Source organism: Callithrix jacchus, chromosome 7 (assembly GCF_049354715.1).
Source record: "Callithrix jacchus isolate 240 chromosome 7, calJac240_pri, whole genome shotgun sequence".
NCBI classification, from domain to species: Eukaryota; Metazoa; Chordata; class Mammalia; order Primates; family Cebidae; genus Callithrix; species Callithrix jacchus.
Window position 1 is genome coordinate 61140378 of NC_133508.1, and position 12372 is coordinate 61152749.

A 12372-nucleotide genomic window follows, 5' to 3' on the forward strand; every position below is an offset into this window, starting at 1 on the left:
TGGTGGCAGAGCTGGGACTAGAACTGGGGTCCCCTGACTCCATGTCTTTCCCTCTGTGGCGGCGCTGTGCCTTGCTGGGAGAGAAGTTAAGGACAGCTGTCCATGGCAACTTCAGTTGGTGGGCCTCCCTCTAGGTCCTCCTGCCCTTGCCCATCCCTGGCCAACTGTTCCTTCTCAGGAAAGACCTGCCCTCAGCTCTCTAAGCCCCGCAGTCTAGCAGAGGGAGGGGAGGAGGGAGGGTTGACTTCACTATTACTGCTGACTCTGTCCTGAGGAGGAAGCCTCGGCCAACTCTGGCCACTGCAGGGCAACTAGCTAATTATCTGTCTTTCCAGATGGACTGAACATATGACAGCGAGGACTGTTTGTCTTGTTCACTGCTGATTCCTAGGACCTGTCCCAAGCCTTAAAGAATGGGCAGGATTTCACCAAGAAGGGGAACCTGGTGTGGTTGGGAAGATAACATGCTGGGAAGGAGGATGCCGTATTGGCCAGCATAGAGCATTCCTTTGTGTTCAGTGGCGGAATAAGGCTGGAGGGTGTGTTGGGGACTCACTATATATGTGTGCTTAAATGCTAGTACCCTTTGACCCAGCAATTCCACTTAAAAGAATTTGTCCCAAGGGACTAATCCAGACAAATATACAAAAAAGTGTGCACTAGGCTATTCAATCACAGCATTATTTTTTGTTGTTTTGTTTTTGTTGTTGTTTTTGAGATGGACTCTGACTCTGTCACCTAGGCTGGAGTGCAGTGGCTCAATCTCCGCTCACTACAACCTCCGCCTCCTGGGTTCAAGCGATTCTCCTGCCTCAGCCTCCCAAGTAGCTAGGACTACAGGCGCCCACCACCACTCCCAGTTAATTTTTATATTTTTAGTGAAACCAGACAAGAGTTTCACTATGTTGACCAGGCTGGTCTTGAACTCCTGACCTTGGGATCCACCCACCTCGGCCTCCCAAAGTATGGAGATTACAGGCATTAGCCACCGTCCCTGGCCCACAGCACAGCATTGTTTTAAAAAAAGGAATCATAATAGATACAGGGGACTCCAAAATGGGGAAGGGTTGGGGTGGGGTGTAAGAGTTGAAAATTTACTAATTGGGTTCTGTGTTCATTTATTTAGGTGATGGGTTCACTAGACACCCAAACCTCAGCATTCTACAACATGTCCATGCAGCACACCTGTACATGCATCCCGAGTCTACAATAAAATTAAATGAAAAATTAATAATAAAGGAAACAATCTAAATATTCAGTAATAGCAAAGCAATGATATAAAATATGGCACAACCAAAAATAATGAGTTATCTGACATTTAATAAAAATGACAACTTAGGTATGCCTGACAGGGAAATGTGTTCACAATATGTTAAGTAAAAAAACAGATTATAAAACAGATGGTAATCTTATTTTTATAAAGTAAATTAACATTTCCATTGATATGTAAATTTATAGACAGAAAAATGTTTGCAGGAATAAGAACCAAAATGTTTACAGTCATTATCTCCGGGTTACAGAATTAAAGGTGACTTTTCTATTATGGTGGTGGTGTTACTGTTGTTTTTATTTTTTATGTTTTTCTCATGCTACCTTGTCTAAGATGCTATTATTTTTACTTAGATATATCTCTTAGTTATTATACAGTGAATGTATGTTGTAATCATTTTATAAAGTAAAAAATTTCATGCCAGGAAATCTGAACCTTACTCATAGGTGATATAAATTAAGTTTTTATAAATTGAATAATTGAGAATCCCCTAAGCAAGTGAGCCAGTTAAAAGAGTTTCATGGAAACCCCTCTGGGAACTTGAAGACTCCATTGGCAAGAGAGCAAAAAGTGTTCTCTGACCTGTATTTCTCTTGTAAATTCTGATTTGGGAATGTTCCTTTTTTGCACAAGACGGTGGTAAGTTAATAGTTTATAGGGAATAGCACAGCAGGTTTAGACCTTGCCAGGTCATTGTGAACAAGCCACCAAAGTATCCGATTCAGGGCAGTGTTTTGTAAACCAGCAAAGTAGCCAGATTCACCTTGAGTAGTAAAATTCCAGTTGTGGGTCTGGAGTTGGGGCAGCAAATGGTTGAGTGTCAAAAGTGTCCTGGGGCCCCTTGGCTTGTACCCAAATCATGTCTGCTCCTGTGAACTTTCCTTACAGGAAAACCTGATCGGCGCCCTCCTGGCGATCTTCGGGCACCTTGTGGTCAGCATTGCGCTTAACCTCCAGGTAAGTTTGAGCCACCAGCACTGTCTGGGGGCAGAGACACAGCCAGTGAGTCAGGCTATCTTATCCAGGTCCAGCTGCCTCCTCTCTGCAGGGCCTTTCCTACTACACTCCTGGGCTGTACCTGGGACAAAACCTTGTGGGCCGCTCCATGATTTCTCTTGATTCGGTGGCCCCACTCCATCCCATCCTAGCCCCCCCAGCCAGGTCCTGACCATCTCTCTTTGGGCTTTGCAGTGACCTCCTGCTAGCTTCTCTGGCTCTGGTGTTATCCTTTCCTGTTTCCTCTGCTGCAAAGCTGCTGGAATTACCATAGTTTTGTCAAACTTAACCCTAATTACAGCACTGTTCATTACTTAAAAGCCTCAGGGGTACCCTATACAGCTGCTGTGGACACTCCCACTGACCTCCAAGTCCCCTGGGCCTGTCTGAATTCACAAGCAGCTGTGGTATGGAGCAAGTTGATAGCTAAGGAGCTTCTCATGGGGGCACCAGGAAGCTGGTGCTACTGGCATGCGGCACAGCTGGGGTGCGCGTTGGGGTGGGGGGTGGTTAATGCCCCTGGAGGCTGCCTTCTGTCAGCGGGGGTGGGAGTCTGGGAGTAAATGCCCAGGCTCTTATCCTCTGCTAAGATGATTCTGAGGTGAGATTCACAGGGTTTCTTGAAAGGTCCTCTGTAGGCCTGAGCCCCAGTTGCTTATGGGACTAATTCACTCATTAACGCACTTTTCATCTCCGTTCCCTGCCTCGCTTTCCCCCTCCCTTTCATGGAATCATCTCATACAGACTACCTGCTCCCATATTCCTGTCTCAGGGACTGCTTCTAGGAAACCCATATAAGGCTCGATACCTGCTAACAGGATGAATCCCACGGCACACTGGCCGGCTTCACTCCACCAGCACTTCAGTCTGCCAGCCAGCACTGCCCAGCTTCTGCCTGCAGTGAACTGCTCTCCTCTCTGGAGCAGGCGGGAGACTGTGATCCCTGTGGGCACACGCGTGTGCCTTGCTCACTTGTATCCTATGCATCTCAGCTCTGGGATGTGTATGTTTCTGTGTGTCGCTGAGACCACGTGGTCTCTTAGCTACTTGTCTGGTTCATTCTCTTCTTTCTCCACACCAGTGTCTCTGGTTATTTATCTGCTTCTAGGCAGCCCACATCATGATCCTCCCCAAATGGCAGACTTGGCCCTCTAAGTCAACATGACTTTCTAGCCTGCCTTAGTTACTGCCTCAGTTTCTACATCTAGGTTCACATTTCCCCCAAAAAGAATATTGACCATGCTTGAGCCACATATCCACCCCAGGGAGAGCAAGGTCCACTGATAACCACATGACCGCCCAGCAAGAGCTGCCGGCAGGTAGACAGGAAGGAGTGTGCCGAACACAGAGGATTCTGGAAACTACAGAGAGAGGGAGATTGACCTGAGGGCCAGGTCAAGTGGGATCCTTAGACTATGGCTTGCACCTGAGACTGCGTATTGCCTGTGATGTGCATTAGAAATGCCGGTCTCCAGACCTCACCCATGCCTCTCTGAGACTGACTCAGGATAAGGCCCAGGCAGGTATTTTGTCAAAGCTTCCCAGGGAAGTCATAAGGATTCCCAGCCTGTGGGAGAACTGCTGTCCTGGAACGACCGTCTAGTATTTAGATCCCTACTGTCTTATTCTTCTCTGAGTCAGGACTCCACAAGAACCTGACAAGTCTTCCCAATTTATTTTCAAATTGGGGTAGATTAGGTTACCTACATCATAGCATTTTTTTCCCCAAACATCTGAGCAAATTACATTATTTTTTGGGTTTCTAGAAGTACTGCCACATCCGCCTGGCAGGCTCCAAGGATCCCCGGGCCTATTTCAAGACCAAGACATGGTGGCTGGGCCTGTTCCTGATGCTTCTGGGTGAACTGGGTGTGTTCGCCTCCTACGCCTTTGCACCGCTGTCACTCATCGTGCCCCTCAGCGCAGTCTCTGTGATAGGTAAGACCAGAGCTGCCCCACCTTGCCCTGGGGTGCTCCCAGCTGCGTGTCTGGAGTGCTACCACCAGGATCAAAGGTGCTCATTGAACAGACCAGCTTTAGCTTGGATAATAAGAGCCTAATACAAAGGGCTTCAGACACACCAGGCCCTGTAAGTGTTACAGATCTTAATTCTGCTAATCCTCCAGCCACCTGTTGAAGGAGATGTTGTTATCTCCATGTAACAGATAAGGAAACTGAGACACAGGGTAATGAAATTATGTTCCCCAAATGACACAGGTAGTGAGTAACAGGGCTGGGATGTGAACTGGGCTGTCTGATTCTAGAATCTGTTTAAGATTCAGAAAGTTTATCAGAATTGCTTTTTATTTCTAAAAGAAGAAGGAAGATAAATCCTAATCTATGCATCTTTTCACCATCAAGATACATTAAGCTTTTTGCCAGGTGTGGTGGCTGGTACCTGTAATCCCAGCTACTTGGGAACCTGAGGCGGGAGGATCACTTGAGGCCAGAAGTTTGAGACCAGCCTGGAAAATATGGAGAGACCCCATCTCTACAAAAAAAAAAAAATACAAAAAATTAGCTGGGCATGGTGGTGGCCATCTGTAATACCAGCTACTCTGGAGGCTGACGCAGGAGAATCGCTTGAACCCAGGAGGCAGAGGTTGCAGTGAGCCAAGATGGCACCATTGCACTCCAGCCTGGGCAACAAGAGCAAGACTCCGTCTCAAAAAGAAAAAAAAAAAAAAACAATTTCTTCTTAAAGAACAGTCGTTAGTAGATTAGTGAACAATAGCTTTTTTGTGTGTGTAGCAGCCAGGACGATGAACTTGCTTTGAAATAATTCTTTCCATTTTGCTGGCAAGCACTGCTCTGTCCAGACACTCTTCTCTGCTCTTAAAGGAGAGAGTCATATTTTGGGTCTTATTCCTCCTTGAGTTAAAAGGTTCTCTTCTATTCAAGGGATGGCAGGTGCATGGTAACTATGTGCCCCTTCCTGTGCTCAAGGCAGACATCGTTAATCAATCATGGCACTCCTTCCTAGAGAGCCTAGATGGGGCCTCAGAATTCTCAGTGCTTCCAACAGTTACTAACAATCACCAGGAGCTGGCAAAGGAGCAGAAATCTATTTACTTTCCCTGATCCTGTTATAAGGCCCTGCTTTTCCTAACCAGAGTTGGTGAACTGGCAGTTTATAAAATGAATGAGGTCCTCAGACATGGTGTGTGTTTTTTCCCACACAGTGTTTTTTTTTTTTTTTTAAATGTAAAGTGAATGTCTTTAGCTGAGGCAAGTAGTTTGCCAGAGTCTCAGCCTTCCCCTATTGTCTTACTTCTGGACCATTTTCTACGTTTATGTTATGTTACTCCCCCGCCCCTCTATGTGATCATACCTGTAGCATTATCACTCTGCTCTGCCCACTGCAGGTATCTCCAAAGGGCTCCCAAACCTTTTCACAATGAGAAATAATTGTCTGAGTGACTGGTGCTTTAGATGTTAGTCTTTGAATTTTAATAAGTTTCAAAGAATGAAATTTTTTTTTTAGTGCTAATTCATAATGATAAAACTTCAGATATCAACCACTGGAAGTTAAGGGGCCCTAGAGCTTCTGAAGTCATCCAGTGAAGAATAATATTAAAAAATAATGATTACCATTTATTAGATATCTATGACTTAACCATCACTGCTCCAGGTACTTTTAGTAATAATAGCTTAGTTATTGAGATTGACTGGGTGCCAAATGACTTGTATATATTGTTTAATTACCCCTATCATTCAGAAAAGTAATTTTCAATGGTATGCTGGTAAACCGCCTCTCAGAGAGACAAAGGAAAAAAAGAAGGAGAGATGAAGGGATGGAGAAAAGGGATGGAAAGGTGGGAAAGGAGAAAAGAAAGAGCTGATTTGTAGTGCTTGCCAGTTTATATGGTATATACATTATTACTTCCACTATGGCTCATTTCAGGTAGGATTGTTTCCTGAATATTTAACAAAATATTTAACATTCTATGAGCTGGTGCCAGCTGGATCTAACACCATATTTCATAGACTAGAGAACTGAGACTCAGGTGAAGTGGCGTATCCAAGGATAAACAGCCAGAAGAGGCAGAACTAGGATGGTGAGTGATCCAGGTCTGTTCACAGTGACTGCCAGCCCTATCCTTTTGGGCAGTCCCAAGGGTCTTTGAGTACATCTGTGAACATGGAAGAGGCAGGGAGAGGAAGAATTGGGGGAAATGTCAGAGGTGGGTCTTGCAGTGGAAGGAGTAAGAGCCCTGGCCTCCTGCAGTCCTGGGTTCAAGTCTTGCCTTCCCTTACCACCTTCATGATCTTGAATGGGCCCTTCACCTCTCTCAGCTTCAGTGTCCCCATTTGTCAAATAGGAATAATGAGAGCACCCACCTCCAAAGATGAATATGCCAGAAATATTTTGTGTAAACCACCTGTTGCACAGCAGGTACTCAATGCTTCTAGCCTTGTAGGAAATCCTCAGGAAGGAAGTCTCCTCTCTGAGCCTCCCTTTCCTGGATGGAATCACACAGGAACCAAGCTCTTGGCAGCATGAGTGACAGGAAGTACCAAGCTCCAAGGCCAAGGAGCCACCCAGAGGGTACGGGTGAAGGGATGCCCTTTAGCCAACAGCAGCCTCAATTCTCTTTTCTTTGTGCTTCACTTTTCAGCCAGTGCCATCATAGGAATCATATTCATCAAGGAAAAGTGGAAACCGAAAGACTTTCTGAGTAAGTTCAGTGACTTGAACTGTGTCCTTAATTTTATTACTAATGCTTTTTGTTAATTGTAAAACCAGTTCACTCTAATTCAGAGGTTATCTGCCTCCTGCTCTTCTCTGTGGTTCTATCTTCTGCCCTTAACAGATTCCTGAGAGCTGGATTTTTTAATCAGGGGTTCCCAAGCCTGGCCGCACATCAGAGTCATCGGTGAGGCTTTTAAAAATAGACTTTTATCCATCCTATTGGATCAATTTTGAGCATCTGTTATTGGGATTTTAGGAGGCCCAGTAAAAGAAACCGTCTCTCCCTGACCTAGTTCTAAAGCAATGGGAGTCAAACACAGGTGATCAGAAGTCATACTTTATTCCTAATAAAAGCTAGATTAGAGCATTTTAGGTGAGCTAGATTAAAGCATAAAGCTGCTTAGGTGAGCAGCCAAGGGAACGTCCTTACACTCTCCCCACAGGACCCTCCAGCTCCCAGTCGGACCTTGGGCAGGTCCCCCAGAGAAACAGTAGGGTTTACAGAGTGGAGATGCTTAGCCAGAATTATTGCCTCATATAGTTTAGGCCAGAGAAGGAAGAAAAAGATCAAAGCCTCAGTGTTTAATTTTTTATATTTTTAATTGATTAGCTCCACCCAGGTGAGAAATGTGGACCAATAGGGCAAGAGGCAAAAGTGTCATTTTAATGGAGGTCCCTCCACATGGAAACTTAAGGAGTGGGGAAAAAGCGTTCCCCACAAGTGCCATGTTGTGTTATAGGTGCTGGAGATACAGCAGTAGGACAGATGGGGCTTCTGCTCCCAGAGATGTGTGTGTGTGTGTGTGTGTGTGTGTGTGTGTGTGTGTGTGTTGGGGGAGGGGAAAGATACAATAAAGTAAACAACTAAATGAAATAATTTTAGGTTGTAGTGAGTTTTTCAGAGAAAATAGAATGCTTTTGGGGACTGGGGAGATGGGAACACTTTCTTAGACTGATCAGGGTCAGACTCTCTGAGGAGGTGATTTTTCCCCCAACTTTTAAGTTCAGGGGTGCACGTGCAGGACGTGCAGGTTTGTTACATAGGTCAGTGTGTGCCAGTGTTTGGTCTCCTGCACAGATCATCCCATCACCTAGGTATTAAGCCCAGCATCTGTTAGCTATTCTTCCTGGTGGTCTCCCTCTTCCCACCCCCACCCTCCGACAGTTCCCAGTGTGTGTTGTTCCCCGCCCCCTCCGTGTATTTATGTGTTCTCATCATTCAGCTCCCACTCGCAAGTGAGGACACACAGTATTTGGTTTTCTTTTCTTGCATTAGTTTGCTGGGGATGATGGCTTCCAGCTCCATCCATGTCCCTGGAAAGAATATAATATTGTTCCATTTTTTTGGCTGCAAAGTATTCCATGGTGTATATGAACCACATTTTCTTTATCCAGTCTGTCATTGATGGGCATTTAGGTTGGTTCTATGTCTTTGCTATAATGAATAGTGCTGCAGTGAACATATGTGCGCATGTATCTTTATAATAGAACAATTTATATTCCTTTAAGTAATGGGGTTGCTGGGTCAAATGGTATTTCTGCCCCTAGGTCTTGAGGAATTGCCACACTGTCTTCCACAATAGTTGAACCAATTTATACAAGGAGGTGACTTTTAAGCCTAGATCCAGGTCATACTAGGGGATTCCCATCCCCAGGTCTGTGGGCAGGGTTTTCCACATAGCAGGAGCCACAGATGTAAAGCTGTGAGGCAGGAACAAGCTTGGTTTGTCTAGTCTCAGTAAGGCTGTGTAGCCAGAGGGGTGTGAAGAAAGTGAGACGGAGATCAGGGAGGACGGGCTGATGTAGGCCTTATGCACCCATACTGTGGCATCGAGGAGTGTGGTGGCCCAAGCTCTGTCCTCAGAGCTCCTGAGCTGTGGGCTGCGGCCTGGGCATTGGCATTCTTATAGAGCTCCCCAGTGTGAATCATATACTGAAGTCCACAAATCACTTTGAAATGCATGAAAAATAAGATGGATTGACACATGGATAGATAGGTGAGAAAACAAGTATAATGAAAGGTCAATTTAGAATCCAGCCATTGGGACTATGGGTACTCACCATACAGCTCTTTGAACTTTAACGAATGTCTGTAAAATTTTAAAACAGAACTTCAGGAAGAGAAAATGTCCAAGATGTTGTGGATATACAGCCAAGTTTGGGGACCACTGTTCTGAATAATAAGATTGAGATGGGACCAAGAGGCCAAAAATAAAAGAATTTTACTCTGAAAAAAAAAGCAGAACTTTGAAAAAAAAAAAAAATGGCAGAGACTTTGGAGCTATTGCCAAGAAGACCAAATGACAGACTGAATTTTAGTAGTCTTAACTATGGGGCAGGGGAGTTAGGGCTGGTTCCAAGACTACTATAGAGGTTTGCATCCCTTTGGGAATACTCTAGGTAGTCCTAGGATGAGAGCCATGCTAGTCCACGCAGTACCCTATATGACTTGGAAAAAGAAGGCCCCTCTGGGCATCTGTGGTTTTATAGGCACAAGCCTTGATGATCAGGGCATGACCTGGATTTTAGCCCGTCTCACCCATTCAGCCAGGTGCCCTTGTTCAGTGAGCAGCCTGCGCAGCTGTACGTGGCTGCCTTACCTGGAGTTCCATTAAATTCAGCAAACATTCACTGAGCGCTAGACCTGTGTTGGACGCTGCAGGTGTGGAAATGAGTAAGACCCATCTCTGCCCAAAGAATACTTTGGATAACAGACTTACTTTGTTGAGTTTAACTGTGGCTCTTTCATTCATTGAACAACTATTTTTTGAGCACCTCCTGCATTTACGAGGTCTAGTTCTAATGATAAAGATAAAAGACATTTAACATGGCATCACATTTTCTTTAGACAGTGGGATGAAATAGGCAAAGTTAGTCCTATCCTGGAAGAATCCAGAGGCCTATGGTCACCGTAAGTGTGGCTTAGAACTCTCAGCCATTTTTTGGCTGCCTGAGGCTGGGCTGGCCCTGGAGGCTTTTCACCAACCCTACAGAGTTCAATAGGAGTGTGACTAGTCTCCAGGGGAGAGACAAGAGCCATGCCGCCTGGACCACTAACAGTCTGTGATGGGTCTGTGGAGGAGAATATTGACAGTAATTATATAGTTCCCTTGGGCATAGGTTAGATATCCATTTGGGAAAGGATGAGGTAATTTTTAGAAGGTACACGTTGAGCTCTGAAGGTTTGCCTTTATGTTTAATTTCATTTTTTTTTTTTAGTTTGCACATAAAGTGATTTTAGCTTTAAAACATTACCTGTAAAATGAGCGTTAAAATCATAGTGCAATACCATCATGGCTAAAATGAAAGAAACAAAATGTGTTGACAATAATGTAGCTGGAACTCTCATACTCTACTGATGGGAGTGTAAATTGGTACAGCCACTTGGGAAAAACATTTGACACTAACTACCAAACTGAACATCCACATATCCTATGGAGGAATTCCATCCCTCATTTTATACACAACAGAAATGCATACACATTTTTCTCAAATGACATGTATGAGAATGTTCACAGCAACATTATTTTTTACAACTCCAGGCTAGAGACTCCTCAAATGGTCCCAGCAGTAGAATGGATAAATTGTGTTGTATTCACACAGTGGATCACCGTACACAGTGAGAATGAAGGAACTGCCACTGTGCCCCACAGCGCAGATGAATCTCACAAACATCATGATGAGCGAATACGACAAAAGAGATCAGACTGTGTATGAGTCCATTCAGATAAAGCACAAAGGCAGGCAAAACTATCAGTGCCGTTTCACGCCAAGATAGTGTCACCCTGATGGCGGAGGCTAGCGATCAGAAAGGACCACAAATGAGAAGTTTCAGGATCCGGCTCATGTTCTCCTTCTCCATCTGGGAGCTGATTTCATGAGTCTGTTCACTTTGGGAGAATTCCTCAAGCACTTTTTGTATGGATGTTATACTTCATTAAAGGTTTGGTTGGTTTTTTTTACATTAAGTGTTTTTTTTTTTTTAACGACATTAAGGAAGATCATTTATTTTTAAAGTAAAGAAAAACCAAAAATACAGACAGTAACAGGTCATGGTATGTTGCACAGAAGCCTGTTTCTTCATGGCTGAGAATGTGTTCTGTATCTCAGGCCTGTTCTTGCAGTGAGTCCGTGACAGCCTCTCTTCCCCACAGGGCGCTACATCTTGTCCTTTGTCGGCTGCGGTTTGGCTGTTGTGGGTACCTACCTGCTGGTGACATTTGCACCCAACAGTCATGAGAAGATGACGGGCGAGAATGTCACCAGGCACCTCGTGAGCTGGCCTTTCCTTTTGTACATGGTAAGAGAAGCCTCCAGTCCTTCCCCCTGAGATGGCAGGAGGGAGATCAAGTCCTAGAAACCAGAAACATGAATACCCAGCAACAGGGGATTCCATGAATTGTGGCGCATTTTACCAGCATGAAAGACCCTGCTTCTGGAGAGTATGCAGTTTCTGGTGAAATGCTTGTTTCATTTATGTCCTGAGTAATATCAAAACCATTATATAGTAGGATGCCAATTTTTAGAGGTGCGTGTAGAGGTCATATACTGTATCTATGAAGGCCTGGATGGGAAAACAAATTCCATCAGTAGTTAGTGCTGGGAGATAATGTCATGACTCAGTTCTTATTCCCTCTTTATCTTCCTGAATTGTCCAGAAGTTATACACTAACCCTTTCAAACTTTATGGTAAGGGGAAGAAAAAGTTAAAATTGCAAACAATTTAAGAAGGTTATTTTATTTCCCAGTATCACACTGCTGATAGAAGCTGCTAGAAGCCCAAGAGACACAGGGAACTTTGTCTCCTAATCCCTCAGCCAGAGCTCAGTCCTCTGCCCCAGCTCTATCCTATTTTAGGTCTACAAATAAACTGACTAAGGAAAACTTCTGAAGTTTTTAATAAAGCTACTGGTATGTTCTTGTTACATGCCCTGCGCTGTGCTGAACACATTTTTATATATCATCTCAGATTCTCTTAACCCTATAAAGTAAGTGTTCTTCCCATTTTATGGGTGAGAAAACCAGGGCTCTGAGAGGTTAGCTCATCTGCTCAGAGTCCAGTGTTCTAAGCACTTTATCCACCTTAAATTCACTAAATCAGCACAATAACTCTAGGAAGCAGGTACTACCACAATCCCAGGCACAGCACAGAGGAATTGAAACCTGGACAGTCTGGTTCCCAGACCCATGTACTTTCCTGCTAGGCCACACTGTCTGGAGACAGGAGGCCCAGTGCAGAGGCCCATAAAAGCAGAGCTGGATTTGAAGGCTGGACCCATGCACTTTCCTGCTAGGCCACACTGTCTGGAGACGGGAGGCCCAGTGCAGAGGCCCATATAAGCAGAGCTGGATTTGAAGGCTGGGCCCACCTGGTCTCAGGTGCTATCTTCCTTTCCCGTGGCCTGCTGACAAA

At 44.7% G+C, this 12372-nt stretch overlaps 1 protein-coding gene across 2 annotated transcripts in view; it reads left to right on the forward strand.

Moving 5' to 3' along the window:
• Nucleotides 1–12372, forward strand: part of NIPAL3 (NIPA like domain containing 3) — a 54527-nt gene that overhangs the window by 18682 nt on the left and 23473 nt on the right. For both annotated transcript variants that reach the window (XM_035308152.3, XM_054258931.2), the window contains exons 2-5: nt 2159–2227; nt 4033–4204; nt 6886–6945; nt 11114–11259. In XM_035308152.3, coding sequence (XP_035164043.1) covers nt 2159–2227; nt 4033–4204; nt 6886–6945; nt 11114–11259 — 447 coding nt within the window. The remainder of the gene's footprint in view (nt 1–2158; nt 2228–4032; nt 4205–6885; nt 6946–11113; nt 11260–12372) is intronic.